This window comes from Schistocerca serialis, chromosome 8, assembly GCF_023864345.2.
Source record: "Schistocerca serialis cubense isolate TAMUIC-IGC-003099 chromosome 8, iqSchSeri2.2, whole genome shotgun sequence".
In the NCBI taxonomy this organism is placed as follows: Eukaryota; Metazoa; Arthropoda; class Insecta; order Orthoptera; family Acrididae; genus Schistocerca; species Schistocerca serialis.
The window spans coordinates 46,628,225-46,652,989 of record NC_064645.1 but is presented as its reverse complement, the minus strand read 5'-3'; the positions used below and the strand labels follow the sequence as shown (position 1 = coordinate 46,652,989).

General features: G+C 40.0%; 1 protein-coding gene across 1 annotated transcript in view; it reads left to right on the top strand.

Moving 5' to 3' along the window:
• The window catches only part of LOC126416336 (uncharacterized), a 586,934-nt gene that overhangs the window by 265,740 nt on the left and 296,429 nt on the right, over positions 1-24,765 (top strand). Inside the window, exon 13 of the mRNA XM_050084004.1 lies at positions 14,995-15,132. Coding sequence (XP_049939961.1) covers positions 14,995-15,132 — 138 coding nt within the window. The remainder of the gene's footprint in view (positions 1-14,994; positions 15,133-24,765) is intronic.

The following is a 24,765-nucleotide window of genomic DNA, read 5'->3' as shown; positions in this document are numbered from 1 at the left end:
ACTTACTCTCAAGTCTTAGATAAATGAAATAGATTTACTTGGATTGTTAGACCAGGTACAGCGGAAGTCGACTGAGCCAACACCTTACAAATGAGCAAAGAGGAGAACAGTCTGAACTCTTGAACGAATACTATTAAGTATTCGAGCAGAAGCCAGGAATTGCCTGTAATTTAAATGTTTTCCCTCATTGCACGTAGTGCAACAGTTTGTATCCAATCCTTTGGAAAGAAGAAGGTGAAACTACTGATGAAGAGATACAGGGGATGCTGAAACTGGATCTCATAGAACTTTCTACCAGCCCTTACTGTCTCCACTGATAGCGGTACCAAAGCCTGGAGGGAAGATATGTCATGTGCTGGATGGCTGGGTAGTTAATACAATAATTGTGCTAATCAGATCTAATCTGGAGAATATAGATGAACAAATTCTGAAAATTTCGCACAATCAAGTACCTTACAAATATTTGTGTGCTGTCGACTGGCTGGTTGGACTTGGAGAAGAATCAAGTAAGTATACTGCCTACATTTACGCTAGCTGGAGTCATCATTTTAGGGTTCTTCCCTTTCGCCTAAGTGCTAGTTTGCATTTGTTTATATCTGCATTTAATATGATTCTTGGGATCTGTTAATTGCAACAGCTCCATGGGATAATGTATGGAGACACACTCTTGAATATTAGCAGCGTTTAAAACTGCATGCATAGTTGTTAACTCCCCCCCGCCCAATGAACCATGGACCTTGCCGTTGGTGGGGAGGAATGCGTGCCTGAACGATACAGATGGCCGTACCGTAGGTGCAACCACAACGGAGGGGTATCTGTTGAGAGGCCAAACAAACAAGTGTTCCTGAAGAGCAGCAGCAACCTTTTCAGTAGTTTCAGGGGCAACAGTCTGGATGATTGACTGACCTGGCCTAGTAACACTAACCAAAACGGCCTTGCTGTGCTGGTACTGCGAACAGCTGAAAGCAAGGGGGAACTACAGCCGTAATTTTTCCCGAGGGCATGCAGCTTTACTGTATGATTAAATGATGATGGCGTCCTCTTGGGTAAAATATTCCGAAGGTAAAATAGTCCCCCATTCAGATGTCCGGGCGGGGACTACTCAAGAGGACGTCGTTATCAGGAGAAAGAAAACTGGCGTTCTACGGATCGGAGCATGGAATGTCAGATCCCTAAATCTGACAGGTAGGTTAGAAAATTTAAAAAGGGAAATGGATAGGTTAATGTTAGATATAGTGGGAATTAGTGAAGTTCGGTGGCAGGAGGAACAAGACTTTTGGTCAGGTGAATGCAGGGTTATAAATACAAAATCAAATAGGGATAATGCAGGAGTAGGTTTAATATTGAATAAAGGAATAGGAATGCGGGTAAGCTACTACAAACAGCATAGTGAACGCATTATTGTGGCCAAGATAGATACGAAGCCCACGCCTACTACAGTAATACAAGTTTATATGCCAACTACCTCTGCGGATGATGAAGAAATTGATGGAATGTATGATGAGATAAAAGAAATTGTTAAGGCAGTGAAGGGAGCCGAAAATTTAATAGTCATGGGTGACTGGAATTCGAGAATAGGAAAAGGGAGAGAAGGAAACAGTAGGTGAATATGGATTGGGGCTAAGAAATGAAAGAGGAAGCCGCCTGGTAGAATTTTGCACAGAGCATAACTTAACCATAGCTAACACTTGGTTCAAGAATCATAAAAGAAGGTTGTATACATGGAAGAACCCTGGAGATACTAGAAGGTACCAGATAGATTATATAATGGTAAGACAGATATTTAGGAACCCGGTTTTAAATTGTAAGACATTTCCAGGGGCAGATGTGGACTCTGACTACAATCTATTGGTTATGAATTGTAGATTAAAACTGAAGAAACTACAAAAAGTTGGGAATTTAAGGAGATGGAACCTGGATAAACTAACCAGAGATCGTACAGAGCTTCAGGGAGAGCATAAAGGAACAATTGATAGGAGTGGGGTAAAGAAATACAGTAGAAGAAGAATGGGTAGCTTTGAGGGATGAAGTAGTGAAGGCAGCAGAGGATCAAGTAGGTAAAAGGACGAGGGCTAGTAGAAATCCTTGGATAACACAAGAAATATTGAATTTATTTGACGAAAGGAGAAAATATAAAAACGCAGTAAATGAAGCAGGCAAAAAGGAATACAAAGGTCTCAAAAATGAGAACGACAGGAAGTGCAAAATGGCTAAGCAGGGATGGCTAGAGGACAAATGTAAGAATGTAGAGGCTTATCTCACTAGGGGTAAGATAGATACTGCCTACAGGAAAATTAAAGAGACCTTTGGAGAAAAGAGAGCCACTTGTATCAATATCAAGAGCTCAGATGGAAACCCAGTTCTAAGCAAAGAAGGGAAAACAGGAAGGTGGAAGGAGTATATAGAGGGTCTATACAAGGGCGATGTACTTGAGGACAACATTATGTAAATGGAAGAGAATGTAGATGAAGATGAAATGTGAGATACGATACTGCGTGAAGAGTTTGACAGAGCATTGAAAGACCTGAGTCGAAATAAGGCCCCAGGAGAAGACAACATTCCATTAGAACTACTGACGGCCTTGGGAGAGCCAGTCGTGACAAAACTCTACCGTCCGGTGCGCAAGATGTATGAGACTGGCGAAATACCCTCAGACTTCAAGAAGAATATAGTAATTCCAATCCTAAAGAAAGCAGGTGTTGACAGGTGTGAAAATTACCGAACTATCAGTTTAATAATTCACAACTGCAAAATACTATCGCGAATTCTTTACAGAAGAATGGAAATACTGGTAGAAGCCGACCTCGGGGAAGATCAGTTTGGATTCTGTAGAAATGTTGGAACACTTGAGGCAATACTGACCTTGCGACTTATCTTAGAAGAAAGAGTAAGGAAAGGCAAACCTACGTTTCTAGCATTTGTATACTTGGAGAAAGCTTTTGACAATGTTGACTGGAATATTCTCTTTCAAATTCGGAAGGTGGCAGGGGTAAAATACAGGGAGCGAAAGGCTATTTACAATTTGTACAGAAACCAGATGGCAGAAATAAAAGTCGAGGGGCATGAAAGGGAAGCTGTGGTTGGGAAGGGAGTGAAACAGGGGTGTAGCCTCTCCCCGATGTTATTCAATCTGTATATTGAGCAAGCAGGGAAGGAAACAAAAGAATAATTCGGAGTGGGTATTAAAATCCATGTAGAAGAAATGAAAACTTTGATTTTCGCCGATGACATTGTAATTCTGTCAGAGACAGCAAAGGACTTGGAAGAACAGTTGAACGGAATGGACAGTGTATTGAAAGGAGGATATAAGATGAACATCAACAAAAGCAAAACGAGGATAATGGAATGCAGTCGAATTAAGTTGGGTGATGCTGAGGGAATTAGATTAGGAAATGAGACACTTAAAGTAGTATAGGTGTTTTGCTATTTGGGGAGCAAAATAACTGATGATGGTCGAAGTAGAGAGGATGTAAAATGTAGACTGGCACTGGCAATGAAAGCGCTTCTGAAGAAGAGAAATTTGATAACATCGAGTATAGATTTAAGTATCAGGAAGTCGTTTATGAAAGTATTTGTATGGAGTGTAGCCATGTATGGAAGTGAAACATGGACGATAAATAGTTTGTACAAGAAGAGAATAGAAGCTTTCGAAATGTGGTGCTACAGAAGAATGCTGAAGATTAGATGGGTAGATCACATAACTAATGTGGAGGTATTGAATAGAATTGGGGAGAAGAAGAGTTTGTGGCACAACTTGACCAGAAGAAGGGACCGGTTGGTAGGACATGTTCTGAGGAATCAAGGGATCACAGATTTAGCATTGGAAGGCATCGTGGAGGGTAAAAATCGTAGAGGGAGACCAAGTGATGAATACACTAAGGAGATTCAGAAGGATGTAGGTTGCAGGAGGCACTGGGAGATGAAGAAGCTTGCACGGGATAGAGTAGCATGGAGAGCTGCATCAAACCAGTCTCGGGACTGAGACTACAACAACAACAACAATTGCTAACTTGCGGAAATCGCATTTTTTTGTTGAGAAGATAAGATTTATCAGATATTTGATACGTGTCAAGTGTATTTTGCCAGATTCTACAAAGAGAATTGTCATTACGGACTTCTCAGTCCCTAAAACGAAAAGCAACGCAAAGGAAGCCTGGATCAAGCCTTAGCTTTTAGTCGATTTATTGTGGACCAATTTACATACACTGATTCACTCTAAAACATGTTGCATAAGAATTCAGCCTGGAAATGAACAGTTGAAAGTCAATGGGCATTCAATGACACCAAGCAAGCTATTCTAAATGCAAAGATTTTATACCATACTGACATAACATTAGATTTTGGCCTATTAATGGATGATTCAACTGTGGGGTGGGTGCTTGCCTATGTCAGACTGTAATTATCTAAGTGAAATCTACATTGTGTCCCATAGCTATTCCAAGTCTAATTCTTTCCAATTCTGAAAGACCCTATACGACTGCAAGAATACTTTGTGGTCGTTCGTGCATTTTGAAAGCTCCACTATTATCTGAATGATCAACAAACAACTATGTACTGGGACCAACAAGCACTCAGTTTTCTGCCAACCTGTAAACAGTTGCATGCTAGGCTATTAGTATGCGCACTAGCACAATTAAAAATAGTTTTAGGATCATCTGCATAAACGGAAAAGATAATCAAATACCAGATGTTTTATCATATCTTCTGGAAGGACTAGAACAAGACCTAATTTCGAAAGATCCAGCACATGAATTCCCCGTTATGTTAATCCTAGGTCATATACAATTTCAAATTCTGCAAGAGTATATTAAGACTGTAATTATTAGCTCAGAGGTGTTCTTCAATACATCACCAACTGATAAAATTGAATAACGAGAAGATAGAAATGTATTACAGAATAGTTAATAATGTTTTATTCCACCAATGAATTGATAATTAGTGCATGTGTATTCCTGAGGGATATAAGCCTAACTTAGTATGGTACACACATTATGCTTGGTGTCACTTTGGAGTAATCAAGTGTGCCAATAAGATGAGGGCATATTCATCTTGAAGTTGAAGCTCTTCTGTGCATAGTTGCTTACAAATAGATTTGTTTTGAAGGAGGTCTGCTTTGAGCAAAACACCATTTCTTATTTTTCTTGTTATTCTTGGAAGTTTGAGCGTCATCAATGGGTTTTATGATATATTCTTGTTACCACATACTGTGGACAGCCTGGATTTTATGTGATTTAATGCATGCTTTGTTTCAGAGTTCATCATTTTTGCTGGTTTCCTCATTTTCGAGGTCTGCACTGGGCGTGTCGCTGTTTACTAATAGCGACATGAAAAGTTACATATTGCAGGCCTTCACAGTGAACATTGTGGGGAAACTAGCAAAAATGATGAACTGTGAAACAAAATAATTGTAGTAAATTACATAAAAAAACAGGGAACCCACAGCATGTGGTAACAAGAAGATAGCATAAAACCTGATGATGCTGAGACATCAATGAAATGCAGTATGTGTGTGGAATAAAAAAAATTGGGGTCCTCTCCCCAAAAAAGAACTCTCTGATCACATAGTGCTACTTCTCTAGCCTTCATCAGAAAGTTCAGAAAATAATGGAACCATGCAATATTTCATAGAAAATGAAACCCAACAGTCGAGGTGGCAGAGGACTTAAGCATTCGATTGCACCGGATAATCCTCTTGCCATCGTATCTATGGACATTTTCACTCCGTTACCTCGTGCAAGATGTTATTTCAAGCACATACTAGCTGCTCTGGATATCTTCACTAAATATATTAAATTACACCCCATGAAAACGGCCATAGGTACACGAATTATCAAACGTCTGCTAAGTGATCACATTCCGTGAGTGGGCAAACTGTACGTTACTCTATCAGGTAATGCAACGAACTTTGCCTTGTAGGAGCAAAACCTTGACTTGAGGCGACATCGTGAAGATATTCACTTTGCTTTATCACCCAAAACTGAATCTGGTTGAACGAGTTTCCATGGGCTGATTCGTCTTATGAGGACTTACTGTCATAATTGACAGATATTAAGGATAGAATATCTGAGTAAATTAGAGGAAGTAGATAATAACTTGCTTCAGACGCCAACAAGTTGTATGCCAGCGGAACTGATGTTCAGAAGGAAAGGAAGAAACGAGTGGTCGAAACGATCACAAAGGTACCTAATGAAGAAGTACAACGGGAAGATGAAGTCAGAACTGTACTTCTCAAACTAACAGAGAAAGCAGGGAGAAGGAAGATACAATATGAACAGGACATAAAGAGATTTCAAAGCTTTCAGATAAGAGAAAACATATTGCTATGTACAAACTCGCATGCCTCGTTGTTACATAAACGAAATAAAAAGTGGCAACTGTTGTGTGTCCGTCTGTTTGAGGTACTGAGAATACCACATCCATGGTCATATTTGTTAGGACATCTTGAGACACCGGTGAAGGGATTCTACCGACTTTCAGCCAAAGAGTGTTATGCGTGTTGAAAGAGTAGAAATGAATTGTCTGTCGATAAGATTACAGATTTTTCTTAGCTGTAATAAAATACAGATATGTGTATCAGTTGTATTATAGTTCAATCATATTTAATTTTTTCAGCCATCGTTATGTGTGTTTTTATCTAGGAAGATGAACAATTCGTGAATCTTATTTGTAGTTTAATACTGGAATCTGTATTAATGATATTTTTGTAGAGATAATTTGCAGTTTAGTAAGTAACATGTGACCATATGTTTCAGTGATTTTCAATGTTTGATGACATTATCACTGAATAATGTTAATAGAGATGATAAAATCGAATTCAGGTTATCTAGTTTAATTTAGTCAAGAGATTGCCCACTATTAGCAATTTCCTGCGTGGAAGATATACTTTTGAATTCATTTAACGGAATAACTGTCAAATAGAGACATTTCTCAAGGATACTTTTCATGCCTAACGATGACTCTCAAAGTATAGAGCTGTTGACAAAGAGTAGCCTGCTTCTGCTTGAAATATTTGTTGAAGTAGCTTTGAATTAACCTACTTCATTAAAAGCTGTTACAAGCTGATTCAGGTGATAAGTTGTGGGAGTTAATGAATTAAACCAGTCTCTGACCTGAGTCAGATTTTGATGCAGTAGTCATATACCTTTGTACATAATACATGAGATCTCGAACATCCAACTGGGGAAAAAAGGCCATTTTCTAACCAATGACAATAAACTGTTGTGTGAACTATACTCACATAATGAAAATATACGTTTGCAATGTTATGGGTGAATCCATAAATATGTAGACATGAACAGCGGAAATTTCCTGTTGAATAGTGGAACTTCATTTACCCTTCAAACTACGCAGTAATTATCATTGTCACTGAGAAGTACACGAGCACATTTATTGTAGTGGCAAAGATTTAGTACCGTCAGAGGACCAAGGACAACCACTTGTAATCTCCCCTCTTCTTCCTGGTTCCAGCTATTGTCCACAATAAGCAAAGCCTTTTATGAAAAATTTGAGTGGAGCGAATATTACAGTAAACTTTATAGTTTACTTAGGTTTTCATGTACTGTTTGCTCCAGTTCTCCTTGTCTAGGGGTCTGATTCTTGAAGCTGAAACTATCACGTTTCATGTCCTCATAGTTGAATTGATCTAAATAAATTTGAAGATTGTTGTTGCAGAATTTTTGTTTTTACGTTAATATATTTTCTCAAATTTTAGAATATCACACAGAATTTTGATTTTTCGCATTAACAAAGCCGAAATTACATTGTTCGCACAAAAATACGTCCGCTGCCATCAGACGTGTGTTTATGACCCTCACACACTGTGGACATGACCATATTCCAAAGGGTTTACAATGTTTCTTAAGAAATGAAATTCTACTAGCTCCTGGTACGTTGTTACTTTCTATTATTATGTCATAAATGAATCAAGAAGTAAATCTAGTAACCAGTACAGTATTGCGTAAATAATAATAGAAGTTTTAAGTGTGCCAGTAGTTTGTAATTTCAAATGTTTCTAAAAAAATAATTTTAACTGGACATTCAGGACTAGCACTTATCGATTATAACGTCGATACTAAAGCATTTTATAAAGTGATTTATTTTCATGAATTTTTGCTTTAGATTAGATTAGATTATTTTTTCGTTCCATAGATCTGTGCTGAGGAGATCCTCGTGGATGTGGAACATGTAAATTTTTTAAATTTTTTTTAAAGCTGAAATAACAATACTAATGGTATGAATATATACAATACATCATTAGTTTCTATTAAAAATTCGTCAGTGGAGTAGAAGGAGTTGGCCACTAGTGAGTCTTTCAGGCTCCTTTTAAACTGATCTTTATTTGTAACTAAATTTTTTATGTTTGCTGGCAAATTATTGAAGATGAGTGTTCCTTTTTGAACTAAAGTAAGTGCTTTTAAGTCCTTGTGCAGATCATTTTTGTTCCTAGTATTGTATGTATCAATTGAGCTGTTTGTTGGAAAAAGAGATATATTATTTAGGACAAATTTCACTAAGGAGTAAATATACTGAGAGGCAGTAGTTAGTATACCCAGTTCGTTGAAGAGGTTTCTACAGGATGTCCGTGAATTTACTCCACAAACAATACGTATTACACACTTTTGGACTCTGAAAACTTTTGTTTGACTTGAAGAGTTACCCCAAAATATTATACCATATGCCATTATGGAATGAAAGTAGGCAAAGTATGCAAGCTTTTTCATTTTTATGTCGCCTATGTCTGCTAACACTCGAATTGCAAATATAGATTTGTTAAGGCGTTTCTGCAGTTCTGTGGTGTGCTCCTTCCAACTGAATTTATTATCAAGTTGTAATCCCAGGAATTTAAGACTGTCAACCTCTTCTATCTGCTCTTCTTCATACTTTATGCATATGCCGGGTGGAAACGTCTTAAGGTTCTGAATTGCATATAGTGAGTCTTTTCGAAGTTTAATGTCAGTTAGTTGGCTTTAAATCATTTATTAATATCCATGAAAATATCATTAGCAGATCCTTCTAGAACTACACTTGACATACTATTTATTGAAACTTGTGTCATCTGCAAACAAAACGAACTCTGCTTCTGGCAATGTAACTGATGAGAGATCATTAATGTAGACAAGAAAAAGCAATGGCCCCATAGATGGATCCTTGTGGGACACCACATGTAATTTCTTCCCATTCTGATGATGACGGATGACTTAATTCACTAGTCCCTTGCACTGACACCCTTTGTTTCCTGTTTGCGAGGTATGACTTGAACCATTTTGCAGCACTGCCTGTGACACCATAGAATTCTAATTTATTTAAAAGGATGTCATGATTCACACAATCGAATGCCTTTGACAAATCACAGAAAATACCTGCTGCTTGTAACTTGTTATTTAATGAATTAAGTACATTGGAAATGTAACATACTGTGTATAAAATGAAAGGCTTCAGAAACCCAACTGTGATAACACTGACCTGTCCAAATTTCTAAAGCATGATACTAATGTCGACAACTACTGTTCAGGAAAAGTAATGCTAGAGGAGGATGTCCCGTTACACTGACAGTTGCGGAAGTCATCTGCAGGGCTCAAATAACAAATGATAAAATGTCATTGTTCTTTTAGGAGTTACCCGAGTTAGATCCAGGCTTGGCTGTTTTTGTAATATACTTATCCGGAATCTCACAATTCAGAGTGGACACGAGATGGAAAAACGTTTGTGCTAACCTCGTTTTCTCCCGGGAATTAGCCGTTAAAGAGTACTGGCGTGTGTACGACCAGTTTCACGTCAACAACACGCCACTGCCGGCAGTGCCGCGCTCCCAGGGTGTGACGTCAGCTCCCCCATGCCCGGGGACCAGTCGTGCGTCCTGCACTGCCCCGCCAGCCAGCCACGCGTGCTCTGCTGCCGACAGGGACTCCTCTCAACTGCCTGCCTGGACACCGTCTCCACACCGAGACCACACATACCATTACAACAGATGTCTTAATTTTGCGCGTCGGAGTCGATCATTCTGACTCCACTAATGATATGAACAAATATTATATACAAACTAATTAAAGCTCTTTAGTATTGCAATGTGTACAAAATGATTTCCTAATACCAGATAACGCTATAGCGATTGTTTCGTTACTACAAAGTACCCAAACGAACATATTGCAGTAGCAAAATTTCCGTGACTATTGATAAATGTTAAAACATCACTGTCTAGCTCAGAACATCCTCATTTGTAAATTGTTCAATGGGAAAAAGATGCGAATGACTATGTTTCACGTTTTCCTTCGAACCCTTCACAAGAATGGGAGAGCTTCTTTGTTATTTACCCTTTATTTGGCAAATGATGAAAATAAAAACAAAACAAAAAATTCAGTGCTAATATTTATTTATTATGCTTAAAGAAATACAATTCAGTCAGTTTTAGAAATTTTTGACAAAAATTATGAAAATTATGAAATGTTGCTTACAAGCAACATTGCCAGCAGTAGACCACATTTATACATATTATAGAATAAAAAATGTTTGCCAATAACCTCAAGCAAAAGGTTTCCTGTACGTGAATAATTTAATTTATAATCACAATTATGCATTCCTGCTGTGTAATAGAATTGTTTCATTTTCCCTTCTAGTTCTTCTTGCAATGGAATTTTTGGAAACAAATGGGCAATAACGACAACGACCTATGGGACCGTATACAGGCCAATGCTCCATATTATCAAATTGGACGTCTTGAGTAACAGTCGGAGCTGTTGGCTTCCTCCTCTTCTTTTGTGGTGGTGTTATGTCTATTGAGGGACTTCCTACTTTCCTATTCCCTGAAAACATCAAACCATTGGCAATATCTGCCCTGAATGACTTCAGTGAGGTCTTCTTGTCCAGAGATTCTCTTCGAAATACCAACCAGGCATTTACAACACTCAGATTTAGCCTAAATCCAAACAATCTCATGTACCAACACCTAGTTTTCATTGGTACTCAGTAGAGCTATATCAGCATACCAGCAAGATCAACTCCTCCCATATGCTTGTTGTACTGACGTACAATACTGGGACAGGGCACATCAATTCTTCTTTTTTCATTGCTGTCCCATCATTTTACTGTTGAGAGTGGTTGGACACCACAAAATGAGCTTGCAAGTCTCACGATTTTATTGTTCTGAATATCCGCCATAAGCATATATAATATACTAATGGCACATGTCCCAACTATGGGCAATGTTGCTCACAGGCAACATAAAAGTTTTATACTGTTTAAGTAATTCAAAACAATATTAGATTGAAATATTTCTGCTGTAAACTCACCTCTGGGTATTTCTTGAAGAAAATCTGCTAAGATTACTGCCAATTTATTGAAATCCACTCTTTCAGAATCAAAATAAGACACCCCTGTTGCTCGCATCAGGAGATCTCTGTAACACCACTGCACAAACTGCCATCTCGCGTGGAAAACCTTGAACTATTACAACAACTGGCATTCGCAGTGTGTAAAGGAACTTTGCCTGGACGCAACAATGCCAGTACAAGGCATTGGGGAGTGTTTGTTGTCCCATAAGGCCAACGTAAATTTGATGTTGCTTGAGAGCAAAACTTCCAAATAAAGGGTTAAAATACCATGACCATACTTACTGCTTAAAATGCAAATGTAATATTCAATCATGACCGAAATGTAGCACGATATTGGCAGCTACTTCACAGGCTGCAAAAATTGTCCTAAGCAGACAATCAGCGACATTCAGTAATAACTATAAGGTCAATGCACGAATTTGGAACATGGTACAGTCCTTGGTGGTGACAAAATTTTCAATAATCAAAATTATGTTACGCACTTTCTCTTTATATTAGTCATTGGCAAATTAAAGCATGCTTATCTGTATTTTATTTATTGGCAAATGAAGGCATGCTTGGTGCTACGTACCCACAACGACAACTACCGATTCTGTAATGTGTGAAGTTCTGTTCCATTGTGTCATAAGAGTATTAAATTGACTGCGAGAGAGGTAGAGGCTTTTTGGTCTGTAGCACTACTCTGGGGAGATTATCATTGTTTGTCTTGAGCAAGGAGCGAAGAGTGTAAGAAACGCATTGTTGGCTGCAGCAACTGATATTTTTCCGGTTATCGAAAATCAGATAAGTTTCAACCACACAAATGGTGTTAAATATTTTCTATCCCTCTATGAGCTATTAACTACGGAAGAGGCTGCAAATATTGCCAGAAGCAGCCAAAGACATTCAATTTTTCAGCATGAAAAGGTACGATTTAGTATTCTTCAACCAGATGCAGATTCATCCAATGGACGCATTGAACGGTCGAATCTGCACGCATGACCATTAAATCTTTAGGAATCATTGTTGTCCTGCTTCTGGTACATAATATCTTGCATCCGCCGGAAACTATCGTCAAAATTTCATCAAATAGGGGTACTTGCACTCGTATAGACTCTGCTCATTCTATGGGGACAGATAAAGCGGACTTTTTAGATTACAGCTGCACTAAATTTTTCCAGCATCGTCGCTGGGGAACCACGAGGCTCTACTGAAAAGGGTTCAACGACTTACGGCACTTTGAACTATTAGTGAAGCTACTTACTGATATCGTTGTTTCATTAATTAAATCAGTGCTCATTAACTAATATGTAATGAAAGATCTAAAGAACTTCCAGTTCTAAATGTAAACCATGAACCAAAAAAATCTTTGAATAAGATGTCCTTAAATAAATAAGTATATATTTTATCCTCATCGTGTTAAAATCCCTACTTCCTTACAATTTTTATTAAATGCGAAAGTAACTTTGTCCGTTAGATTTTTATGACTTGTCCGCCAAACCGAGTTCGATAAAATTTGGTTTGGAGAGCTTCAAACCTGAGGAAAAACATTCTCAAAGAGGAAACGTAAGTCCTATGTAGGCAAACAGAGATTTGGTATTGGTCCTCTTGTCCTCACTGGAGGGAGCCTGTAGATCATGTACTGATTAAATAAGTGAAATTAAGCTGAGCATTGGTTTTACGTCTTTGAAATAAGATTTATTTTACTTGTCTTTCTGAAAGTGGAACACGCCCGTATTTTAGACGGTGGCAGTCGGATTGAGAATGTTCCCCATAATGAGATACGTTTTATTGTACCAGTGCTGAATCATGGGCAGTACAGGGAGTACTAATTGATCCATTTTTAGTATATGGTGGATATTTTCAATGCAGGGATTCCTCAGCCATTAATATTAGCCACTAATAATGGTGCTACCACCATAGCAGGATGTAGTAACTTAAAAGAACTGAAGTTTTTGTTCAAGTAGAAACCTTCATGTGGTTTGCTGTGAGGCTGCCATGTATTTACGGCATCTTAACAGTTTATGTGAAGAAATAAACCTTTTACATAAAGTGTTAGGAAGGTGTACATAATGTTTTGTAAAACTTCTAGAGATAATTTTATACAACTATCATCGCTATGGTATGTAAATTTAATTTACATTATTCTTCAGTTCGTTCTATTTACTCATATTTTATATTAAATTTTTCGTACCTCTTTAGCTTGTTTGTTGATATTTAACTATAACTGAAAAGTTTATTTGACACTACAATCATGAAGTCACGGTCACAGTATATATTTTTTCTTTAAAAAGAAAGGGTTACACTACCGGTGTCAACAAATTACGTCCTCATTTTCAAATGTAAAAACTTCAGTTGGAGAATATATAATGGGAGAAGTGTGTCAGTTCTACATGAACATATATTACCTGCATCGATAGCTGAGTGATGCAGGCACGGTAGCTCACCGTGTTCGGTCAGAGGGTTAGCTACTTCCTGTAATAAAAAACTGAGTGAACGGCTCAACAAAGAACCTAACCGGGTGTCATTGTACGTCTGCCCTGAACAAATCCCACGAACAATATAGAACAAAATGAGATCAACAACAAAAAAGTGGTCAGTGAGACGTTATGCCATGCTAACGGGCCCGGGTTCATTTCCCGGTTGGGTCGGAGATTTCTCTCCGCTCAGGGACTGGGTGTTGTGTTGCCTTCGTCATCATCATCTCATCCCCATCGATGTGTAAATCGCCAAAGTGGCTTCAACTCAAAAGACTTGCACATGGCAACCAGTGTACCCGACGGGAGGCCCTAGCCGTACGACATTTCATTTCGTGAAAGTACATTGTGTTTTGAGATTCTTCTTTCGGAACATAGTAAAACCATGTGCTGCATTCGACATGGAAACTTGCTCTGCTTGATACGCCAACGAATTGTGAATATATATCAGCCATACAACTGTTGTGTCAGAGTAGGCCACATTGCAGGAATTCTTGGCAAATTTCACCATGGTGTAGTTTTTATCTATTTTACTTTAGGACATGGAATGAACATTTGGGCAAGCATAGGCACAACTTGCAGTGACTTGGTTGTGCCACCATTGCCTCAGTTGCCTGGTGTCATTATTTCTTGTAATTTTTGTCAGATGTATGGTCATAATTCTCATTATATATTATCCAATTGATGTTTTTACATTTGAAAATGACCACGTAGTTCGTTGAAACTGGTAATGTAACCCTTTCCTTTAAAAAAAATCTATATACTGTGGCTTTGGATTCACTATTGTAGTGTCAAATAAATTTTAAATTATATTTTAGTCACACTCCTTATGACAATCATGTCAGAATACAGAATAACTGAAAATATTCTTATGTCCTTACCTTCTAGCACCTTAAACACCAAATGAATTCAACTATCCATAAATTATGTGCCAATGTGGATGTAATTTGTTGCCCTGTAGTGTTCCATTTGTCACACAGATACTACATTTTCACGAGTTCTGTTGACTATGACTGAAAATGATGGACTGTAAGCAATTTAATATAATTAATCTACAGTATTATAACATGTAGCCATAATGCTTTCCTACTATTGGTTGTTGGTAAAAACAGTTTTGTAACCACAGCCGTCAATTCAAACGGTAAGAAGTTTTGTTTTCTGTCTTTTGAGTCATTACATTCATTGTGTCTAAAGTAAAATAAATGTTCCAGCATGTGACTCAAGAAATTACGGAGCATCTTGTCGCCAACGTTGTGGGAAATGCAAAGACGATGAACCTTGTGACCAGTACACAGGGATATGTTACACTGGATGCTATGACGGATTTTATCCACCATTTTGTCAGCAGAGTAAGTACAAATATCAAAAACCAAGTTTATTTGCAGCTATCAATGGAGCTGTTCTGTACAGCATAATTTTGTGTTTCTTTTTATTGTGATGTCTGAACTTCAATCTACTTAAAGATTTGCTGTTACAGTATGATAGCATTTTTAAAAATTAGAAAGAACTTCACATATTTTGCATGAACAGGGGTTGCATTTACTGATAACTGAATCGTTAGTTATTGCCCCATTTACATTGTCACTAGTGTGCTCCACAAATTTAAATTACTTCCGGCTGCCTCAAACACTATATTGGCAATCGTGCTTTCCTTTAAACTGCTACAATGATGAATTTAGTAACCACTAAGTGAGTGTAGCAGTGGTCAGTTTATATCAGGACTTGTATAGCATTAAACTGAATAGTATCATTATTAACTTTACATTCGTGTTTGGCTATAAACGATTTGCTTGTATCTCTCTGACATCATTCCACATCTACATACATATAGATATTCCGCAAGCCACCGTACGGTGCGTGCCGAAGGGTACCCTGTACCACTACTAGGCATTTCATTTCCTGTTCCACTCGCAAACAGAGCGAGGGGGAAAGCGACTGTCTATATGTCTTCCGGCATAAGAAGTCAGCCTCATTCTGCCAACGGCCTTGTCAAAGAGCGCGGAGGAGCGGATAGAGGTTCAGGGCACTCTCTTGTCCTAGGGGTGGGAAATTGCCCCTAAAGGCGGAAGAATCAGCAATGATCAACAACATGAGGATGCAGAAGGCAATGGAAACCACTGCATTAAAGACACGTAACGTGTATCCACAGGACATGTGGCCTGTAATTGAAGAAGTGTCATGATGATCTCTCCATTGACAAAAGATTCCCGAATAGTCCCCCATTCGGATCTCCGGGAGGGGACTGCCAAGGGGGAGGTTACCATGAGAAAAAGATTGAATTATCAACGAAAGGATAACGTTCTACGAGTTGGGGCGTGGAATGTCAGAAGCTTGAACGTGGTAGGGAAACTAGAAAATCTGAAAAGGGAAATGCAAAGGCTCAATCTAGATATAGTAGGGGTCAGCGAAGTGAAGTGGAAAGAAGACAAGGATTTCTGGTCAGATGAGTATCGGGTAATATCAACAGCAGCAGAAAATGGTAAAACAGGTGTAGGATTCGTTATGAAGAGGAAGGTAGGGTAGAGGGTGTGTTACTGTGAACAGTTCAGTGACCGGGTTGTTCTAATCATAATCGACAGCAGACCAACACCGACAACGATAGTTCAGGTATACATGCCGACTTCGCAAGCTGAAGATGAACAGATAGAGAAAGTGTATGAGGATATTGAAAGGGTAATGCAGTATGTAAAGGGGGACGAAAATCTAATAGTCATGGGCGACTGGAATGCAGATGTAGGGGAAGGAGTAGAAGAAAAGGTTACAGGAGAATATGGGCTTGGGACAAGGAATGAAAGAGGAGAAAGACTAATTGAATTCTGTAACAAGTTTCAGCTAGTAATAGCGAATACCCTGTTCAAGAATCACAAGAGGAGGAGGTATACTTGGAAAAGGCCGGGAGATACGGGAAGATTTCAGTTAGATTACATCGTGGTCAGACAAAGATTCCGGAATCAGATACTGGATTGTAAGGCGTACCCAGGAGCAGATATAGACTCAGATCACAACATAGCAGTGATGGAGAGTAGGCTGAAGTTCAAGACATTAGTCAGGAAGAATCAATACGCAAAGAAGTGGGATACGGAAGTACTAAGGAATCACGAGATACGTTTTAAGTTCTCTAACGCTATAGATACAGCAATAAGGAATAGCGCAGTAGGCAGTACAGTTGAAGAGGAATGGACATCTCTAAAAAGGGCCATCACAGAAGTTGGGAAGGACAACATAGGTACAAAGAAGGTAGCTGCGAAGAAACCATGGGTAACAGAAGAAATACTTCAGTTGATTGATGAAAGGAGGAAGTAATAACATGTTCCGGGAAAATCAGGAATACAGAAATACAAGTCGCCGAGGAATAAAATAAATAGGAAGCGCAGGGAAGCTAAGACGAAATGGCTGCAGGAAAAATGTGAAGACATCGAAAAAGATATGATTGTCGGAACGACAGACTCAGCATACAGGAAAGTCAAAACAACCTTTGGTGACATTAGAAGCAACGGTGGTAACATTAAGAGTGCAACAGGAATTCCACTGTTAAATGCAGAAGAGAGAGCAGATAGGTGGAAAGAATACATTGAAAGCCTCTATGAGGGTGAAGATTTGTCTGATGTGATAGAAGAAGAAACAGGAGTCGATTTAGAAGAGATAGGGGATCCAGTATTAGAATCGGAATTTAAAAGAGCTTTGGAGGACTTACGGTCAAATAAGGCAGAAGGGATAGATAACATTCCATCAGAATTTCTAAAATCATTGGGGGAAGTGGCAACAAAACCACTATTCACGTTGGTGTGTAGAATATATGAGTCTGGCGATATACCATCTGACTTTCGGAAAAGCATCATCCACACAATTCCGAAGACAGCAAGAGCTGACAAGTGCGAGAATTATCGCACAATCAGCTTAACAGCTCATGCATCGAAGCTGCTTACAAGAATAATATACAGAAGAATGGAAAAGAAAACTGAGAATGCGCTAGGTAACGATCAGTTTGGCTTTAGGAAAAGTAAAGGGACGAGAGAGCAATTCTGACGTTACGGCTAATAATGGAAGCAAGGCTAAAGAAAAATCAAGACACTTTCATAGGATTTGTCGACCTGGAAAAAGCGCTCGACAATATAAAATGGTGCAAGCTGCTCGAGATTCTGAAAAAAGTAGGGGTAAGCTATAGGGAGAGACGGATCATATACAATATGTACAACAAACAAGAGGGAATAATAAGAGTGGACGATCAAGAACGAAGTGCTCGTATTAAGAAGGGTGTAAGACAAGGCTGTAGCCTTTCGCCCCTACTCTTCAATCTGTACATCGAGGAAGCAATGATGGAAATCAAAGAAAGGTTCAGGAGTGGAATTAAAATACAAGGTGAAAGGATATCAATGATACGATTCGCTGATGACATTGCTATCCTGAGTGAAAGTGAAGGAGAATTAAATGATCTGCTGAACGGAATGAACAGTCTAATGAGTACACAGTATGGTTTGAGAGTAAATCGGAGAAAGACGAAAGTAATGAGAAGTAGCAGAAATGAGAACAGCGAGAAACTTAACATCAGGATTGATGGTCACGAAGTCAATGAAGTTAAGGAATTCTGCTACCTAGGCAGTAAAATAACCAATGACGGACGGAGCAAGGAGGACATCAAAAGCAGACTCGCTATGGCAAAAAAGGCATTTCTGGCCAAGAGAAGTCTACTAATATCAAATACCGGCCTTAATTTGAGGAAGAAATTTCTGTGGATGTACGTCTGGAGTACAGCATTGTATGGTAGTGAAACATGGACTGTGGGAAAACCGGAACAGAGGAGAATCGAAGCATTTGAGATGTGGTGCTATAGACGAATGTTGAAAATTAGGTGGACTGATAAGGTAAGGAATGAGGAGGTTCTATGCAGAATCTGAGAGGAAAGGAACATGTGGAAAACACTGATAAGGAGAAGGGACAGGATGATAGGACGTCTGCTAAGACATGAGGGAATGACTTCCATGGTACTAGAGGGAGCTGTAGGGGGCAATAACTGTAGAGGAAGACAGAGATTGGAATACGTCAAGCAAATAATTGAGGACGTAGGTTGCAAGTGCTACTCAGAGATGAAGAGGTTAGCACAGGAAAGGAATTCGTGGCGGGCCGCATCAAACCAGTCAGTAGACTGATGACCAAAAAAAAAAAAAAAACTGCGCTATCGATTCAGAAGTGTTGTTCTAGTGTCTGAGCTCAGTACCAAGACGGGACTGGTGAGAGGGAAATTATTGTGGAACATAAACACATGCATTCTTAAGTCTTATCTTCGTGGTCATTACGCGTAATGTATGTTGGTGTCAGTAGCTTCGAATGCCGGTTCTCTAAATTTTCTCAATAATGTTTCTCAAAAAGAACGTCGCCTTCTCTCCAGGGACTCCCAGTTGAGATTTCCGTAACACTTATGTATTGTTCGAACTTTGCGCTAGCAACTCTAACAGACCGCTTACAAACTGCTTCGATATCTTCCTTCCATCCGACCTCGTATGGATCCCAAACACTCGAGCAGTACTCAAGAATAGGTCGCACCAGCGTCCTGTATGCGGTCTCCTTTACAGGTGAACCACTCGTTCCTAAATTTCTCCCAAAAAATCGAAGTCGACCATTCGCCTTCTGCACCACAATTGACATCGCTTTGCAGCGTTACGTCCAGATATTTAAACGACTTGATTGTGTCGTGTAGGATACTAGTAATACTTTTGCCCGAACATTACAGGTTCTTCCTTCCTACTCATCCGCATTAACTTAACGTTTTTCCACAATCAGTGCTAGATGCCATTAATTACATCAACCAGAAATTTTGCCTAAGTCGTGTATCTTTCTACAGTCATGCAACGACGGCACCTAACCGTACAGCACAGCATCATCGGGTAACAACCACAGTTCCATGCCCACCCTGCCAGCGGAATCATTTGTGTGTGTAGAGGACAACAGCAGTGCTATCACACTTCCCTGGGGCACCCCTGGCGATACTCTTGTCTCTGATGAACACTTGCAATCGAGGACAATTACTACTTAACGAGTGTTCGAGCTACTCAGTTATATCTGCGAATTTTTTCCGTATACTCGTACCTTTGTTAACAGCCTGTAATGGGACACCGTGTCAAATGCTTTCCAGAAATCTAGAGGTATGGAATCTGCCTGTTGCCGTTCACCCATTGTTCCCAGTATACCATATGAGAAAAGGGGAAGTTGAGTTTCGCACGAGCGATGCTTTCTAAAACCATGCTGATTCGTGGACATAAGCTCGTCAGTCTCAAGAAATTTTGTCGTATTCGAATTGAGAATACCTGCTGGGTCTCTGCAGCAGACCGAAGTTATGGATTTGTAATTTTGCGGTTCCGTTCTTTTATCCTTCTTATAGGTTGGAGTCACCTGTGCTTTTTCCAGTCCCTTGGGGCTTTGTGTTGGGCGGGAGATTCACACTAAATGCAGGCTAGGTAAGGGACCAATGCCGTAGAGTACTCTTAGTAAAACCGAACTAGGTTTCCACCCGTACCCGGTCATTTATTTGCTTTCAGATTTTTAAGTTGTTTCTCTAGGTCAGGGACGCATATTTCTATGCCTTCCATAAGGGAGTCTGTCCTATGATCAAATGACGGTATGTTTGTACGATTCTCCTGTGTGAAAGATTTCTCGAACATGAGATTTAAAACATCAGCTTTCGTGTTGCGATCTTCAACTGCCACACCAGACTGGTCAACAAGGGACTGAAAGAAGCCGCAGACACTTTCTGCTCCTGACTCTCACTGTTTATGTATCATTCTTTCTTATAGAAACACCGAGTTAGAACTGTCTTTTGCCCGCCCAATAGAACACGAGCATTATTGGGAAGTGAGAAAGATAATCTCGGCTTGCGGAAGGCTGGAATATACCAGATTTTCTATCAGTGTGGACAGACAGTGAGCACTATCGAAGATCGCTGCTGAGAACGTCAAAGCCACACACGACTGAAGTATCCTAACAAGTTGGTGGTCGCAGAGCACTGTTTGCCCGAAGAACACGAGATGGATTACGAGCGTTCCAAGATCTTGGCCCAGACTTCTAAATGCTGGGACAGCGTTGTCAGAGAAGCCATCGAAATCAGCAGCAGAGAGGATCTCATCAACCGAGACTGCGGTTTAATCTTAGCAAGGCATGGGAGCCAGCACTGAAAATAATTAAGGAGACACGATGTGGCGAGCAGGGAGGATGTAGCAGCTACAGCGACGCAGCCACAGACGTCGGCGCCTGCGTCCTCGCGACTGCCGACGCGCGGCTGTGGGCGCGGACCGCGGCGAGAACGGCCTGTGGGGGTGGGGGGATAATATAAGGCGGCCGCCCGCCCTCAGGAGCTCCGTTCGCCAGCGCACCTGACGAAGGCGACGTGTGCGAGCGCCGAAATATTGTGCCCGGTGGACATTATGAAGTGGCAGTACATCCGTGGACTCTTCGACCAACAAATACGCCGGAAGAAACTGAAGAATCACAAGTTTCTGATATTTTCTTCTGCACACACGAGTGCTAGCTGCGCAGTGTGTTTTTGTGATTACTTCAAAAATGGTTCAAATGGCTCTGAGCACTATGGGACTCAACTGCTGTGGTCATCAGTCCCCTAGAACGTAGAACTAATTAAACCTAACTAACCTAAGGACATCACACACATCCATGCCCGAGGCAGGATTCGAACCTGCGACCGTAGCAGCAGCGCGGCTCTGGACTGGAGCGCCTAGAACCGCACGACCACCACGGCCGGCCTGTGATTACTTGGAGAGTATTTTACGTACGACATACAAAAATATTTAGTAGAATCCTTAGTAAATACGTTACTTTCCTCACTCAAGCTATCCTTGATATTTGTGGAAACATCAAGCTAAATTCACGATATTTATTTTTAAAGGACATGATATTCGCTGTTGACTGTAAAAATTATTTATTTAACAGCTGTCATTTTGGCCTTAAGCTCATTATCAAGTGGTATTGCAAAAGGTAAAAAATGCAACAACAACGATGAAGCACAGAGTGCATGTACAGAATTGGTGCCAAGTATACCGTGACGCATTACAATTATCTTCATATCATCGGAAAATTGAACAGTGTTAGGAATCTCTATGACAGCTACACGTTGTGTAAGACGTGTACTTTTTTTTTTGAGTCATCAGTCTTCAGAATGGTTTCGTGCGGCCTGCTGCGAATTCCTGTCCTGCACCAACCTCTTCACCTCAGAGTAGCACTTGCAGTCTACGTCCTCAATTATTTGCTGGATGTGTTCCAATCTCTGTCTTGCTCTACAGCTTTTGCATTCTACAGCTCACTCTTCTTATTCTCTCTTCGCTCTTGTACCTACTTTATATTACCCGTCTCTCCCTATAGCTCACCCCTATTTTTCTCGGAATTTCGAACATCTTGCACCATTTTACAGTGTTGAGCGCCTTTTGCACGTCGAGAAATTCTATGAACGTGTATTGATTCTATCTTTAGTCTTGCATCCATTATCAACCGCAAGTTCAGAATTGCCTCTCTGGTGCCTTTACATTTTCTAAAGCCGAACTGGTCATCATCTAACACATCGTCAATTTTCTTTTCCAATCATCTGTATATTATTCTTGTCTGAAACTTGGATGCCGTAGCTGTTAAGCTAGTTGTGCCATAATTCTCGCACATGTCAACTCTTGCAGTCCTTGGAATTATGTGGATGACATTTTTTCGAATGCCACATGGTGTGTCGACAAACTCATCACTTTACACACTAAATTATGATGGAATGTTACCCATCCCTTCTACCTTCTTCGATCTTAAGTCCTCCAAAGCTGTTTCAAATTCTGATACTAATACTGGATGTCCTATCTCTTCTAAATCGGATACTGTGCTTCATCTATCACATCAGACATATCTTCCCCCTCATAGAGGCCTTGAAAGTACTCTTTCTACGTATTCGCTCTGTCCTCTGCATTTAACAGTGGAATTCTCGTTGCACTACCTTTACTTTTTTTTGTCACCGGAGTTTGTTTTGAGTTTACTGTATGCTGAGTTCCTCCGACAATCATTTCTTTTCCTATTTCTTCACATTTTTCATGCAGCCGTTTCGTCTTAGCTTCCCTACACTTCCTATATATTTCATTCCGCGGTGACTTGTACGTACTTCTGTATTCCTGAACTTCCGTGAACATTTTTGTACTTCCTTCTTTCATCAATCAACTGAAGCATTTCTTCTGTTACGCATGGTTTCTTCGCAGTTACCTTCTGTGTAACGGTGTTTCTCTCTCCATCTTCTGTGATTTTCATTTTTGAAGATCTCCGTTCCTTTTCAACTGTACTGGCTATTCAGCTGTTCCTTATTGTTGTTTCTATAACTTTAGAGAACTTCAAGCACATCTCGTCATTCCTTACTACTTCTGTATCCCACTTCTTTGCGTATTGATTCTTCCTGACTAACCTCTTTAACCTCATCCTTCTCTCCATCACTACTATATTGCGATCTGAGTTATACCTGCTCCTGTGTACGGCTTACAACCCATTATCTGATTTATGAATCTCTGCCTGACCATCATGTAATCAACTGAAGTCTTCCCGTATCAGCCGGCCTTTTCCAACTATTCGTTCTCTTCTTGTGATTCTTGAACAGAGAATTCGCTGTTACGCAATTAATCTTCCTCCTCTTTCATTCCTTGTCCTAAGCACATATTCTCCTGTAAACTTTTCTTCTGCTGCTTTGGTACAACAGCATTCCAGTCCTCCATAACTATTAGGTTTTCATCCTCGCTTACGTACTTATAGCCCTTTCAGTATCCGCATATACTTTGCCTATCTTTTCATATTCAACTTGCGACATCGGCATGTGTACCTGAACAATCGTTGCCGGCGTTGGTTTGCTGTCGATTGTGATACGAACAAGCCTATCACTGGACTGTTCAAGATAATTCACCCTCTGCCCTACCTTCCTATTCATAACGAATCCTACACCTGTTCTACCATTTCCTGCTGCTGTTGATATACCCTATACACATCTGACCCCTACTATATCTAGAGTGCGCCTTTGCATTTCCCTTTCAGATTTTCTAACTTCCCTACCACGTTGAAGCTTCTGACATTCCACGATCCGACTCGTAGAATGTTATCCTTCTGTTAGCTACTCAATCTTTTCCTCGTGGATACCCCCCCCCCCCCCCATGCACATACGAGTGGGACACTATTGCAGAATCTTTTGCCAATGGAAAGATCATCGTGATGACACTTTTTCAATTACATGCCACATGTCCTGTGGATACACGTGAATTGTCTTTAACGCAGTGGTTTCCATCGCTTTCTGCATCCTCATGCCGTTGATCATTGCTGATTCTTCCGCCTTTTGAGGTGGTTTCCCACCCCATGGGGAAGAGACTGAGTGCGCCCTCTTTGACAAGGCTGTTGGCAGTTTGAGGGTGACGTCTAATGCTGGAAGCTTTCAGTCGCCAATGTTGATTATTCACCGAAATTTTAACTGGTGCCGCGTTTGGAACCCGAGACCGAGGACGGTTTGATTACTGATAACTCATTTTGTAGCATGTCAGTTTGATATTATGAAGTGGTGCTAAAAAGTAATGTGGTAACTATTAACTCGTTTTAAATGAAATAAACTTCACTAACATTCTACCTCTTTATTCTTTAAGTCTACATATTTGTTTCTTAACATAGTCACCCTGGCGGGAACACATTTCTCTCAACGAGAGACCACTTTGTTGATTCCGTCACTGTGGGATGTTTGGCTTTTCTGACGGAGCCACAACCTCAGCTCTGCTTCCGCCCTTTCATCACTATCAGAGTGAAGTCGTCGAAGGTGATCTGTAAGTTTTGGAAACAGATGAAAATCGGATGATGCCAAGTCGGTACTTTATGAAGGATGATCGATGACAGCTAATGCAAGAGTGGATTGTTGCTCGTGTGTGGACAGGTACTGGCATGCTCAAGGAGAGCGCGTTTTAAATGAAATAAACTTCACTAACTACATTTAA